General features: G+C 39.8%; 2 protein-coding genes across 2 annotated transcripts in view; both read left to right on the top strand.

Moving 5' to 3' along the window:
* Positions 1-12,655, top strand: part of LOC110163943 (bromodomain adjacent to zinc finger domain protein 2B) — a 42,449-nt gene extending 29,794 nt beyond the window's left edge. The window contains exons 22-36 of the mRNA XM_055149908.1: positions 34-260; positions 2,855-2,929; positions 3,038-3,242; positions 3,485-3,550; positions 3,625-3,769; positions 4,711-5,108; positions 6,571-6,841; positions 6,976-7,128; positions 8,030-8,190; positions 8,613-8,761; positions 8,988-9,123; positions 9,208-9,354; positions 9,901-10,205; positions 11,902-12,045; positions 12,117-12,655. Of these exons, the coding sequence (XP_055005883.1) occupies positions 34-260; positions 2,855-2,929; positions 3,038-3,242; positions 3,485-3,550; positions 3,625-3,769; positions 4,711-5,108; positions 6,571-6,841; positions 6,976-7,128; positions 8,030-8,190; positions 8,613-8,761; positions 8,988-9,123; positions 9,208-9,354; positions 9,901-10,205; positions 11,902-12,045; positions 12,117-12,267 (2,733 nt within the window). The 3' untranslated portion in view covers positions 12,268-12,655. The remainder of the gene's footprint in view (positions 1-33; positions 261-2,854; positions 2,930-3,037; positions 3,243-3,484; positions 3,551-3,624; positions 3,770-4,710; positions 5,109-6,570; positions 6,842-6,975; positions 7,129-8,029; positions 8,191-8,612; positions 8,762-8,987; positions 9,124-9,207; positions 9,355-9,900; positions 10,206-11,901; positions 12,046-12,116) is intronic.
* Positions 12,656-13,582: 927 nt separating this feature from the next.
* LOC110163944 (WD repeat, SAM and U-box domain-containing protein 1-like) overlaps positions 13,583-15,190 on the top strand; it is a 34,383-nt gene continuing 32,775 nt past the window's right edge. The window contains exon 1 of the mRNA XM_055150441.1: positions 13,583-14,167. Coding sequence (XP_055006416.1) covers positions 13,770-14,167 — 398 coding nt within the window. The 5' untranslated portion in view covers positions 13,583-13,769. The remainder of the gene's footprint in view (positions 14,168-15,190) is intronic.

Below are 15,190 nucleotides of genomic sequence, written 5' to 3' on the forward strand. Positions count from 1 at the left end.
TGATTGACGTCTATTTTATTAACCTTCTTTTAGATGAAAACTGCCTTAGGAGAGCTTCTGTCAAACATGAAGTTGGACAGTGACAACGTTTCTGAGGCTCTGAGGATCTACATGGAAAATCACTGTGATCCAGATTCTTACATGAGCTCTCTGGCCCTCAGTCTTAAGACTAAAGACTTCAGGGCCCTCCAGCCGTCACAGAAGGCCTCCATACTGGCATTTTTGGTGAACAGGCTCTGCTGCTGTAAAGCTGTGGTCAGGTACACAAGGTTTTATAGATTCTTATTTATTTATTTATTTATTTATGTTAAGCCTTATATTACACTAAGTTGACTCTTGTGGGCTTTAAGTCATGTTTATAATGTTGTTACCTCCTCAAAAACAGACCTGGAGTTGTGTTTTGGTTTCAGTCACACATGTTTGAGTAATACTAGTTTATTCATACATGTCCAAAGCTCAAAATTCTCTGTTCCACTTTGTGATGTCACAGTAGTTTCATGACAGTTCAGTAGAGTTTGGCAGTTCCATTAAAAATGATTCTAGTAAAGCTGTTTGGAGTTTAAAAACACAGTGGAGCACTTCCTGTTTTGCCACATGACATCACCTGTTTACACGAGAAGTTATCGGAAGTGTCTTTCGTTTAGACAGTGATGGCGTTTTGGGGGCTTAAAAACGCAAAAAAACACCCTCTAGAGTGGAAAAGTTGAATACATTATGCCGTAGCATTTCCGTCTACACTGCCCAAGACGCAAAACTCTGGTCAGATCTGCTCACGTCACGTACGCGTTTATGTCACATTCATACAGTACACAGAAACAAACATGTTGAATAATTTTCATGCGTTGGACCTTCAAGCTGCTCTGGCATCTCTAATAAACTTACAGGAGGCATCCCAACAAATGTACAAAATCTGCAGATATACTATTGGCGAGCAGAGAAGGATCTGCAATTACCTCTGTCAAATTCTGGATGCACCAGTTCATCGCAGGCGAACCAGACGGCGATGGACGAGACCTGGAGAGCCAGTCGATGGTGGGACAACTCTGTGGAAGTAGTAGCTGATGAAAATGTTTGGCGTGAAAGCTGCCATATGTCCACAGATCCCCTTGTGAATGCCGTTTGGTATGCATACCCAATCGAATTCCACACACTTTTGCATCACCGTATGCACGCAGATTTCCTCCCGATAAATGCTCGCCTAAACTCGGAATAAAAAGTGAAGACGCAACGCCAATTTTGCATCTTTTGTTCAGACCGTCATCATATAAACGTAGCCTAAGTAGAACATGGTGTTTTCTGTTTGAGAGAAGAGCCCTAAACCTAAGAACATAAATATGCATGTGTGTTAAACATGTGTGAATGAAACAAAACACAACTTCAGGCATGTCTGTGATAAGGAAACAACATTATAACATAGATCAGAAAATAGCGTAATACAGGCCTTTTTCATTTGTATTTTTTTATTTTAATAAGACAGAACAAAAAAAAAAAGAACAGTTAACAAAATCTATCCCACTGCTCAGTTAACATTACTTTAATATTCCTGCCCTTGTTCCGTAGTAAAATAATACTACTGTTGTAATTCTGCCACTCACACAGACTAACATTTTGATTTACCGTACACTGGGCCTTGAGCTTTTACGACCTTAAAATCAAAAGAATGAGATGGCTGTGAACTGATGGACAGTTTCATGTGGTTGCATCAATCCAGGACTCATTAATTTTTAGCAGCGCTGGCCTGGTTTGGAAAGACATCTGGTGTCCATTGCAGCGTAATGTAAAGGCTCCCTCTGTTCTGGTTCATGCTTCACAATCACATCTAAGTGCGTTCTTGTTATTAGAATGCAGTGCTTGAATGGTTAGCAGTCAATCACAATATTCAATGCCAACAAAAGCATGAAACAATACAATACAATGCACTACAATGGGGATGTCTAAATTTTTTTTCATCAAGGACCACATACCAAAACGCAGATGAAGACGAGGGCCGGATGTGCATTTACAACGGGTTAGAATGAGCCCCAGACCTTTATTCATGCTTAGAGCCTCACTAGGACACACTAAATATTTTAAAAAGACAGATTATCAAATAGTTTCAGTAAAAAGTACCTGGAGTTTAACGATATCCAAGAGTCAGGTATGAACCTCACGGTACGATATTTATTGCAATATTGTGGGGAAACTCACGATCAGGGATGTAACAATATCCAAAATTCTCTGTACAATATTTTCACTATATACATCTCACGGTACGATATTCATTGTGATATTTTGTTGAGGCTAACTGTGAATATGTTACTTTTTGCTCTCAAGAATTAATCCAAAGAACTGAGACTTAAAATTGCTTAGAACTGTTATTTCTTCTTGTAGCCTGCACTGAAATGGAGCAAAGGATCATGGTCTATGTAGTTCCCTCTGTCTTTTTTTTTTTTTTTTTTTAGCTATTGCTGCACCATAACTCTTAATTTAAGCAAAGAGATTTGTAATTCGATATACTGTGATGGTCCACGATATTATTGTGAAAACTCTGACGATACAATATCATGATATTTTGGTTATTGTTACACCCGTAAAAAGTACTGCTTAATGTAAAAGTGTAATGCGATGTGTAGTAGTTTTATTAGTTAAATGCAAGTCGATTGGGTTGTTGTGATATCGCTCTGAAGGGGGAGTGTGTGGAGCAAGGGGAGGGAGGACTCAGAGCATCGAAATCAAAACTGAAACTTATTATACATGTTGTTTTTTTGGTGAATATAGCATTTTCAAAGCTATAAAATTGCTTTGTGATCTAAATGCGTCCATAGAAGTAAAAAATACCCCTTCTTTTAGCATTTCTTTGTGGGTTTTTTTTCAGTGAAATTGATAAAACCATTGATCACATGGCCAATTTGAGGAAGGAGAAGTGGATTGTGGAGGGAGCGCTTCGCAAGTGAGTGTTTCTTTTACCGAGCCAGTCACACAAAAAAATCTAATAAAACAGAAATATACCGATGGTTGATTTTTATCACACTACATTATAATCATTTCAACTTGGCAGACTGAGGAGGATTCACGCCAAGAAGACTGGCACTAAAGCGGCAGAGGGCACGCAGAACTGTGATAACCTCGCAGCTACGAACAAGAGGAAAAGAAAAGAGGGGGAGAGCGAGGAAGATGAGGATGAAGAGGAGGAGAGTGATGACGAGGAGGATGAGGAGGCTGAAGAGGAGGAGGGGAAGAAAGCTAAGAGAACGGAAGAGGAGGTCAGCAGCACCAGTTTACATTTGTGTTTGTTGATTCATTGTCTTAAGTCATACAGTTTTTGGTTTTCAAGCAAAATATAGTGTTGCAAAACTAGAATTTAAACTTGATTTCGATACTAAGGAATAGACTCGATACTCAATACAGATTCTAATAAAACACTTTCTTTAGACAATAGAATGTTATTTTCAGCATTAATTTAGTATGGATTAGTATCTGATTTTCAATACTTTGACAACCGTAGCAGGATGACAGTGTACATTCTGGCAGTGTGGAGGAGCTGGAGAAAGACATAGCGAGAGTGGCTAAGGTAAGTCAACAGCCCAGTGTGTTGTACAATATTTGTCAGTGCACTTTGTAATGTGCATGTTTTTAATGTTTTAGCAACAGACTGAAGTCCGACAGAAGCTCCTGGAGTCGTCGTATTCACTGCGCTCCATGATGCTGGGACAGGACCGCTACAAGAGGTCCTACTGGCTTCTCCCCGAGTGTGGAGGTGTCTTTGTGGAGGGGATGGAAACTGAGCAAGGTTTGTACTCTTTTCTGGGTTTAAAGCCACAGTATGCAACTTTATTTGCATACTGGGGCTAACTTTACAGACTATAAGAGACTAAAATAAAAACATGTTTTGTTTTATTGTTTTCATTATGGATGTTTTTATTACATGTGCCCTTACTGTGAGCACCTGGAGGAGGGTCTACATATAATCTTCCACAGTATAAAACATCTATCTTCATGGAGAATGTTCTGAAGTAGAGCTTTAACTTTCTATTTCCACGGAAACAACTAAATCAGACATGTCAGACTCAGGCCTGGGGGCCAAATTTGGCCCGCGATATCGTATAGAATATGTATTAGAGCTCGCCCGCCGGCTACAGATAGACTATAGAGACATTATTTACTTAAAATGTTGTTATTATTTTAAATTCTGCTTGTTCTAGATTCAATGTTTAAGCAAAATTATTATTAAACATTTATTTTAATAAGAAAAGGTTTAACATTACATATCTCGAAAGAAGAGAAAACATGCAGATGTTGTTGAAATTTTTCAGTAAATATTTAGTTTGGCCCACAACTTTATAACAGTTTTTAATATTGACCCTCTGTGAATTTGAGTTTGTCAATAACTTTTTTTGTCAGACATACTTTAAAGCTATGTCTGACAAACCCTAACCCCTAACCCGGTGGAGGTTACGTCAGATATTTTATGCTTTATCTGGTATGTTACACAGTGTGGGGTTAAACCAAACCAGACCAAGTTACATAATGAATAAATGTAAGGTAGAGCTGTTTAATGTCATACTGTGGAATATTCCAGGCAGAGCAGTGACATCTCCATAGAAACAAGGAGGTGACAAACCCTTCAACAGAAAAGATACACAATCTTTCTTTATTTTACAGTGCAGCAGTATTGAGTGCTGATATAATCCCTCTTTCATCCATTGTACTCGTGTTGTTTAATCTGTCCAGATCACGAAGACGTTCTGAACGAGAAAAGATACGGCCCTCGAATTGAGACGCTTTTAAAAGACGAGGAGGTCAACAGAGAGACCACAGCAGCCACAGATCCGCACATCAGTATTCACACGAACCGAAGAGAGCCCATGAACACTACACCTGATAAATCTCCACTGGATTCTACTCATTGTTCCAGCCTCAAGTACAAAAACAATTCCTGGACAAGAGCCTCTGTGCCTCCGCATCATGACAGTAGTGTGTTTGTGAACCAGTGGATCCGCCATCTGCCTCCTCCATGTGAAAAGCCCAGTGTCCACACGAGTTCAGTCTCTTCTTCATCCCCTTCACAAATGTTTTCAGCTCGCTCTTCTACTCTCTGTGGTCCAACTGAAGATGGAAACATGCAGCAGGTTGGTTGGATTCAGTTTTACTGTAAATCAAATGTTTTCCAGTGGGGTTTAGTCAAGGCAGAGGCATGTGAAACTGTAGTGGCCACTGGAGGCAGCAGAACTTGAGTTTTATATTGTTTTGACTAAATGTAGTAGTTTGCATGAAAATTGCAAAAAATAATGCATTAACAACACTAGTAGAATAGTTACAGTCTCTGACACCTTATCAAAAACATGCCTGAAGTTGTTTCGTTTCATTCACACATGTTTAAGTAATCCTGAATTATCAGTCTGTCTACATCTCCAAATCTGAAAATGCTCTGTTCCACCTTGTGATGTCATGTAGGGCTAGTTTTTAAGTTAACAGCTGCTTTGTACATTTTGTTTAGTAGAAATGGAAATTCCAGGGCTGAAATTATCCAGATGATTTTAGTGAAGGTGTATGGCATTTAAAAGCACAGTGGAGCACTTTTTGTATAAGCACGACATCTCAAGGTGGAACAGAGTGTTTCTGTTGGAGAAAAGACCCTCTCAAGGCAGAACACCGTAACATCGTGTTTGGTCAAAAATGAGTTCATGTCATTTTGAGGGTATTTGAGATTTCTTTTATCATGTGAATAAATATTGTGAAAAATATTGAGCTCAAATTTGACCTTTGACTCTTATTTGGCAGTTCCTGTGCTCTGCCTTTGTATCATGAGCCAAAAATAAGGAGTTGTGCAAAGGCAAAAGACTATAACAGTGTCTGTTTTGTTTGTGATTTAGTTCATAAATATATTTTATTTTAAAATCCAACTGCTTGCCTCCTTTTTGTTGCGGCCTTGGCACAGGGTCTTAACACATTAAATAAATATACCTTTGTATTCAGTTATACTTAAATGATCTTTAATGTGAAAGTTAAACTGTTTAACTGTGTAAGTGTCACCGCACGATCCTGATCAGCATTAAATAAAAACTCAAAGATCTTCTGTATAATTTAAAACAAACACCATGATGACTTGACCTTGATGAGGTGTTTTTCTTATAATGAAAATCTGGTGAAAATCAAGCAAATAATGATCGTGTCAGTTTCTGCCTTTTGCCTTTGCATGACTTTTTATTTTTGGCTCATGATACAAAGACAGAGGAACACACAAATAAGGGTCAAAGGGTTTTGAGCTCAATATTTATCGCATTCAAATATTTCTTCATCATAGCAACTAGTGGTAAAATTTTGGGAGCCCTACCTATTATTATACTTTTGTCTGGACAAAAAAGAAATTTTGAAGTCATTTTTCACAATTTCACAATCTGGCGAGTTAAGGTCTTTTGCCTTTGTAGGGTAGTAGACCTGGAGTTATGTTTTGTTTCATTCACACATGTTTAACACACAAATCCTGCAGGTTTTGATTAGGAAACAGTATTATATTATAAGTCAGAAAACAGTCTAATATGGGCCCTTTAAAAAACTTCTAGAAGAGCATGTATGCATTTGTACCCTCAGCATGCTCAGTCTGGCACTCATCACGGCGGAGAGATATTGTGTGACGTGTCCAGTGAATTGACGAGTTCAGTCCTGCCCTTCGCTGGCAGCTCCGGACCCCCCGCGAGGGACCCGACCTCCCAGCATGCACCGGGCCATGTGAACACCGCCCCCCTCCAGACAAGTCACCGCTCCGTCAGCGACACCCAGCCCCACGCGCCCTCCTCCTCCCCCCCTGCTGTGGAAATGGCACCCCACCAGGACCACTCCAACCCCACGCCTGTCCCCAAGGGTAAGAACCACACTGCCAGGGCATTAAATGGACAACACATATTCTACTCCAGACAGCCCGCGAACTGACAACTGTCACTCAGTCTAAAAACTTGGTTGCAAATACATGACGGTTGAGTGTGTCTTCGTTGGCAGAGATGCTGAGTGGCTGGTGGTGGATGTCAAATGTGGAGGAGCTGAATCATCTGTGCAAGGCTCTTCATTGTAGAGGCGTCAGAGAGAGGGCTTTAGCCAAACAGACAGAGAAGCACATGGAGTACCTGACCCAGATCTACAGCCATAAAGATGGTAAGTGTTCATCTAGCTATTTAACTGTAATCTGGTGAAAAACATCTCTATTTTTATGAACCTAATGTCTCTGTACGTTGTCCCTTAAAGTAAAGAAAAGTAAACTATCTATGGTCTCCCCAGATACAAGGTCACTTATAACTGTTTATTGTTAGAATAATAAATAAAAGCAGGAGCTTTTATTTTTTCTCAAGTTTACAGATAATCTAGTCTAAGTAATCGAAATATCCATACTGAGAATGAGAAAAAAAAAACATGGAGGTCAAGGCTCTGGCAACCTAGCCAGGCTGACTCCACCTGGTGCCTCTGCTCAATTTCATTTCTCTTTAGTGACTAGGTCAGGAATCGGAATACACTTGACGGTTTGCAAGAACTTCGGAAGTTGTAGACCGCACACTGGCCAATCAATAAAGAGCTGTGAAGCCATGATGTCAGACTCAAGTGCCTGTCTATATCCCTTTTGTGGAACAGCAGAACAGTAAACAAAGCGGTCGAGATGGATGTAGGCGAAGCCAAACATTCTGTGTTGGCAACGATTCCCGAGATCGAGGATTTAAAGCCGGAACAAAGAGAATGTTTGTTGAATTTTATCAAGGGGAAAGACGTTATTGCCCTTCTTCCTATGGGATTTGGTGCATTACATATGCCACAACCAAATAGCAGTGATTCGTTAAATAAAAAAATTACCCACCTACCTTCGAGCGAATGAATCGTAATGCTGAGAGGTCAGACGGTTTCCATGAAGTGAAACTGCCTGATGAATCAGACTACTACCCAGGTTCACTTTTTAAACCAGGAAGAGTGCACGCTACATACAGTTCCTTTAACTCCTCTGTCTTATGTGAAATACCAAGCTTTAACTTGTTAATGCTTATGTCATCATGTGTGTTTCCTTCTATAGATGCAGTTATTGATGTAACGAGGCTCCAAAAACAAGGCTGTTGTAAGGAGATGGTTGAGCGGTGGTGTGTTCAGCAGCAGGCCATGAAGTGGGACATTAGTGCACTAAAACAGGTTCAGGCTTTGGAGTCAAGAGTCATTTCTGCCTGTCTCCAAGTAAAGGTAACTCACATTAGCACCATTACATAAAACTTGTGCTGGTGTTTTGTGTTTTCAGTTCTTCATTCCATTGTAGATGTTAGAGATGTGCACATCAGTACTGAAACTTTCAGTACAGCTTTTCTAATTGATATTATGTACGTATATGCTTGCATGCAAGTTATTGTAAGGATAGAACGTTTTTTTAATGAACACTTTTACTAGTTGTTGTGAATAACATGCAGTGTTGTAGCCTTCATAAGTCATATAAGGCTGTAGTTAATTCAAATACCCAGCAAATATGAATGCATACATATATGTATTACTCCAGTCTGGGAACCATCTGGACTCAAACTGAAAGAGAAAAAGCTGGTATTGCACTTCCATTGAAGATCTAAGTTATTGTGTCTTTAAACTTTATTCTTTTTCTCTGCTGCCCCCTTCAGGACTGGACTCCCCCTAAGCCCCAGTCCCAGTGGGAGGATCAGGTTCACCATGAGCACAAATCATCCTCGTCTCCGGCCCAGCATCCCAAAAGTCCTCTGGATACAGCTGTCAGCAGGCTGGAAGAGCTGGAGAGGAATATCGAGCGGAGGTAAGGGATCTCTTCCCACACAGTGAGTGACAGCCACTGTGAACATGTATTTTACACTGCTGTTTATTTCAACCATCTCCACGTCATTTATAGCAGCTTAATATAAATATAGTAGAGTGAAATCAGCATTATTACTTGTCTTGTTTACAACTCCGGAGTCTCTAGGTCTAAATCTATGTCACGCCAGCAGTATTTGTATCTAGTATTTGACTTTGACACTCTACAGGAAAGAGGAAGAGGACGCCCCCTGGAGGAGACAGTGGTACAAGGCGCTGGCAGAGGTCCACAGCTCTGCTCAGCTGGTCTTGTGCATTCAGCAGCTGCAGAACAACATTTCCTGGGATCGGTCTATTACCAAAGTGGTGAGTTTGCTGCTTTTATACAAATCTTGTACAATTCATAATTTCAAGTACAATAGATACATATAGGTACATTGTGTTTTTCAGGAGTGCCAGATTTGCCACAGTGGAGATGATGAAGAGTCTCTCCTGCTGTGTGACGGTTGTGATAAAGGCTGCCATGTTTACTGTCACAAACCCAAAATCACCTCCATACCAGAGGGTGACTGGTTCTGCCGTGTGTGTTCAAATAAGGTATGAAAAACACCCTTATATTGAAACAAAAACTGAGTAGGTCATTGCACTAGTATATTAAGTAATAACTGAATGAAGTACAAATAATTTAATATGTGTTTCCTTTTATATTGTAACAGCTAAACTTTCCTCAAATTGACAAAACATAATGGTAGAGTTTTGATCCATGGGTTTCAGAATGATATCATAACAATATTTTTTCATATATACAAAATAAACAACACAATAACCACCAAAAAAACAAAACAAACATTGGCCCATTCAGACAAACCCATAACTCTAGGTCTGTTTTTGAGGAGGTAACAACATTAAAACATCACAAAAACTAAATTTTGCCTAATATAGGACCTTTTAAAATATGTTTTTAATTAGGGAAAATGTCCTAAAAATTCTGCATATAACAGGAAACTGAAAACCAAACAAGAGTAATAATGAAAATCAACAATTTAAAGATTAAAAGCAGTGCCCCATAACATTCCAGCCTGTCCATTATCATCAATTAAAACTTTACCAATTGCCAATTAAAAGTTGTGCGTGTGCCCGCAGACTACCTCGGGTTTTGTCATTCCAAGTGTCCAATCCCTACGGACACAGACGCATCCGAGTCCAACATCTGGAGGAGGGAAGAGGGCCAGTGAAGGAAAACCAAACGGTAAGCCATCTGTGTCCGGAGAGCTCATCAAAGAGGAGACTGCCAGCAGGAGCAGCACCGCGCCAAGGAAAAGTATCAAGGAAGGGAAAAAAAGGAAAGCCGACAGCGCTGCGCCCGTCTCCGAGACCAAACGTGACCCCCCTGTCTCCAAGAAGCCCAAAACGAGAGACAGAGGCACTGACGAGCTGGAAGTTTGCCAGTAAGTTATAATTAGATATGGAATGGTTTAAAGGAGCACTGTGCAACTTTTCTGGTGGGTTTCAATGCGTTGCCTGGAATGTTCCCTGTATCGTACAAATCTTATGTTCAATTCCAGCAGTTTTTAATGTTTGACTTAGTAACTGTAGAGATAACGCTCCCCCTGCAGCTCCATTGTGAGAATACACAGTCACAGAACAGACGTTTTCCTTTTTTATTTATTTTTCATTACTGTTTTCACTGAAAGAAGGTAGTATAATCACATACAAAAACAAATATCGCTGAGCCATGTTTTCTCAGTAGAATTCTCTTTGGGTCGATGTTGACATTGGTTGACATTTTTGCAAGGCCAGTTTTCTTTGGAGAGACAACAGGTGGAGACGTGAGATGCTTGTAACCCCCAAAAATACATATTTAACCATCACATGGACTTAGAACCAGTGTTGGGAGTAACGCATTATAAAAGTAATGAATTACGGTTATGCTTTGCTTTATGCTGTAACGCAGTAATGTAATGAATTACAGGGGAAAAAAAATTATATTTTACTCAGTACAAATGTCAGTAACAAGCGTTACAATACTTTTTAAACCTGGATTGAAGTGGTCGGTTTTTAGTTTTTCTTCATGCAAATTCGCTAAAATCACCGTGATATCAGCTGCGGTGAAATGACGTAGACCGTCAGGTGACCATGGGTGAAAGGACCAGCACAGAACTCCGCACTCCACAGGGCTAACTGTAACCTGGTTCAGCTCTGGTTCAGCTCTGGTTCAGTCCTGGGTTAGTCCTGGTTCAGTCCTGGTTTAGTCCTGGTTTAGTCCTGGTTCAGTCCTGGTTCAGTCCTGGTTCAGTCCTGGTGAAGTCCTGGTGAAGTCCTGGTTTAGTCCTGGTTTAGTTCTGGTTTAGTTCTGGTTCAGTTCTGGTTTAGACCTGGTTCAGTCCTTGTTCAGCTCTGGTTCAGCTCTGGTTTAGACCTGGTTTAGTCCTAGTTCAGTCCTGGTTTAGTCCTGGTTTAGTCCTGGTTTAGTCCTGGTTTAGTCCTGGTTCAGTCCTGGTTCAGTCCTGGTTTAGTCCTGGTTTAGTCCTGGTTCAGTTCTGGTTTAGTCCTGGTTCAGTTCTGGTTTAGTCCTGGTTCAGTCCATATACGGCGCAAAAGTTCAGCATCTTCGCAGTTATTTTGGTGAGAGTAACTTAAAAGTAATACAACAGTAATGTAATGCCTTACATTTTAAATACAATAATATTTTAATGTAACGAGTGACTTTGAAATGACAGTAACAAGTCATAAATAACACATTACAGTTTTAAAGTAACTTTGCCCAACAGTGATTACAATGTTTAATAATGTAAAAATGTTGTTTGGTCTACTTTAAAAATACTGTAAAAAACATACACACATTCTTACTAGGAGCTGTGTTGCCTCCGCAGATCTGAACTGTACCTTGACCTGCTTGTCTCCGTAGAGATAAAGATGAATAATATTAATGTCATAATGTTGAGCAATTCCCACAAAGTTGTAATATCGTCATGGAGACAAGCAGGCAGAAAAGTTACACAGTGCACCTTTTAAAATAGAAGTAAGCTCTGTGGTTGGGGGATGGCATTTTTATTTTTTATATTAGATCATTTTGTCAGATGTGAAACACTTGATACATTTCCAGGCGTCACTTTTATATGCTCATATTTCATCATTTTAAAGGCAGCTGTTGTGTGAGTTGGAAGCCCACCAAGACGCCTGGCCGTTCCTCAAACCTGTGAACCTCAAGTCTGTCCCCGGATACAAGAAGGTGGTGAAGAGGCCCATGGACCTCTCCACCATCAGAGAGAAGATCGCCAATCAGCAGTACGTGGTTTCGATGGGGAAATAACGGCGTCCGGTGTTGAAATGAACGTGGAACATGTGCTGTGTTTTAGGTATTCAAGTCTGGAGAGCTTTACGGATGACGTGAACCTCGTCTTTGACAACTGTGAGAGATTCAACGAAGACGATTCTGAAATTGGGAAAGCGGGACACATCATGAGAAGATTTTTCACCAAAAGAAAGGCTGAATTACTGAAGTCGTGAAAAGATTTCTGACTCAAGAAAACTGTGAAAGAGACATTTACAGAATTATTTGCTGCAATGAAAGGGCAATAACTTGGTACTAATATCAGTGTGCTCTTATCGTACTGTGTAAACTTTGTCTACAATTTTTACTACATAAAATGCCTTGATTTGTTTACACGCATTTTCTATTTATGTGTCACGTATCAGCAGTCCTTGAAAAATAATGTAGCAGCTAAATGTGTTGAGTTGAATATTGCGTTCAGCACAATATAAATATAGTGCCTCAATTTGTGTCAGTCGTGTGAATATTTAGTTCTGTATGTCCAGTGTTTTCACTTTACTCAGTTTTTCCAAGTGTCACGGAAACTCCAGCTCACAACTTATCAGTCCTTTGTTACATCATAACCCTGAGGAAATGATTGTAAAGTTTACATTTTGTATAGTGTACAGTTTATTACATATGCACTGTGCTTTGAATAAATGTTTAATAATCAGCCATGTGAAATCATTGACTCAGTTTCAGTTGAAGGCAGTGTTGGGAAGGTTACTTTTAAAATGTATTCCCCTACAGATTACAGATTACATATCCCTAAATGTAGTTTGTAACGGAATCCATTAAATTACTTAAAGTGAGTAACATAATCTGAATACTTTGGATTACTTGATTTCCTGTAGAGAGGCAAAGACTAGGATAGCAACATAAGATGTTTTGTCTGCTAAAAGACAATAAGCTCAGACTTTACTCAACCAAATTAAAAATATTATTGATAGAAGAAGAGGACACAGTGTCCACGCAGCATGGTTTAGTTCTGTTAAATCCTGTTTGAGACAGTTTAGTCCTGGTTCTTTCCTGGTTTAGTCTTGGTTTATATCTGGTTTTAGTCCTGGTTCAGTCCTGGTTAAGACCTGGTTTTAGTCCTGGTTTAATTCTGGTTTAGACCTAGTTTAGGCCTGGTTTTAGACCTGGTTTAGTGTCCAGCAATGAGTGGAATTACCGAAAAAGGAAAAAAAAAAAGTGAAAACAAGAAAATACCTCAGTTTAATCCATTTATTTCAACCAAGTAACTGTAATCCAATTACCATTATCACTGAAACAGTAACTGAATACAGTTACTCATAATTAGTACTCTTATTACATAACTCTGGTACATGTAATCCGTTACTCCCCAACACTGGTTGAAGGACACATTTTTCCATATTTTCCGTGGGTTATGTTTTTCTTTTAAAAGTCATGATCTGATGCTGTTTTATGGTAAGTCTTCATTATCGTTGCCGGAGGGAACTTTGCACAGTGTCCAAGTTGTGATGCACGGTCACATGAACTGATAAGAGCTCAAACAGGAAGTAGCTGCTCACTCTGTATGTGACCGGAACAGACCAAGACCAAGCATGGTTTTGTGTTCTTGTTCATTTCTCTTGCTTTAGACTTTTCAATCTTTTCACTACTTTACACGAGCAGCAGTGCGCCACCGTGTGTCTGCCCCGCGCCCTGCTCCTCTGCTCCTCTGTACTCGTGTAAGATGGTGTCTGTTGTGTGTACTCTGGATCATCACACGGACGAAGTGAGCGGCTGTGCTTTCTCCGCGTCCCTCCTGGCCACCTGCTCCGGGGACAAGACGCTCCGGGTTTACAGCGCCGCGGACTTCTCTGAGCTGCCGTACTCGCCTCTGTCCGGACACGGGTACGGGGTGCACTGCTGCTGCTTCACCTCCTGCGGCTCCTACCTGCTCAGCTGCTCCACAGATGGCGCCATTGCGGTGTGGAGCGCGCGCACAGGTGAGCGTCTGTGTGCGCTCGAGCACCCGGCCCGCAGCCCGCTCCGCGCATGCGCAGTGGCTCCAGACTCGTCCCTGGTGCTCGGAGGAGCGAGTGACGGAACCGCGGCGCTCTGGGATTTCTCCAGCAAAACACTGCGATGGTAAAGTTTTATTTTCTGTGGAGGAAAGTCAACAACACTTCATCTGGTGTTTCACTCGGAAAATGCAAATTTAGATGCCTAATATTCAAAGCATGAACATCAAAAAGCATATACATACATACAGACAGAATACTGGGCCAATTTATGTATTAAAGAAACACTGTGTAACTTTTCTGGTGGAAAGTAAGGTAGTGTACATCTGCTTTCCTTCAGGTGTTAATGCTTGGCCGAAAATATTAATATGGCATTTAACTTTTATCCATGTATTTTTATTTTTTTTTATTTTTTTATTTTTAATCTGTGGTGATGGGGAATCAAACTCTACTTTTCAAAACAGAACCATATTTTTTAAGGTAACCTAACAACAAATCAACTTATGTGTAATCTTTATTATTTAATTTAGTTTCTTCGGTCAATTAACACAATCATACATCATATTACAATGATTTAACACAAAAAAATATGCAGTTTATGTATATCACCATAGTTATTCTACAGACCGAAGGGGTTTAAGATGAAGTTTAACATTTGTTTTGCCAAACTCTGTTAACATATAGAACAGGATACAAGATGGCAGGACTATTTACAGAAAGAAAACACAAAACTCATCTTTTATGAGTGCAGGAAAGAATATGTACTTAAATCTTTTGGTTTACTCATACACAATACAAAACACAAACCAATACAATATACGTCGATGTTCATACACAAGCACGCGCACATACACACTGACCATGTACATGTTAATATTTATACCTATTTTTTTAAATAAATAGACTTAAATATGTTAATATAATTGAAGGTTACAGTTAATCTGTAAATTCCATAAGGTAAACAGAGATTTATTGTATTTTTCGATATTTCTCTATAATTCTGGTCTTGTATATTTTTTTAAATGTGTAAATTGTTTTAGAGCTTTTTAATGTTTCATTCAGACTGTTCCACAGATTAACACCTCTGATGGAGACGCATCGACTTTTCAGGCTGGTCCTCACGTTAGTTTTCTGAAAGAGGCCCGATCCT

Source organism: Boleophthalmus pectinirostris, unplaced genomic scaffold (assembly GCF_026225935.1).
Source record: "Boleophthalmus pectinirostris isolate CB_2022bp ecotype Guang Dong unplaced genomic scaffold, ASM2622593v1 HiC_scaffold_1, whole genome shotgun sequence".
Taxonomy (NCBI): Eukaryota; Metazoa; Chordata; class Actinopteri; order Gobiiformes; family Gobiidae; genus Boleophthalmus; species Boleophthalmus pectinirostris.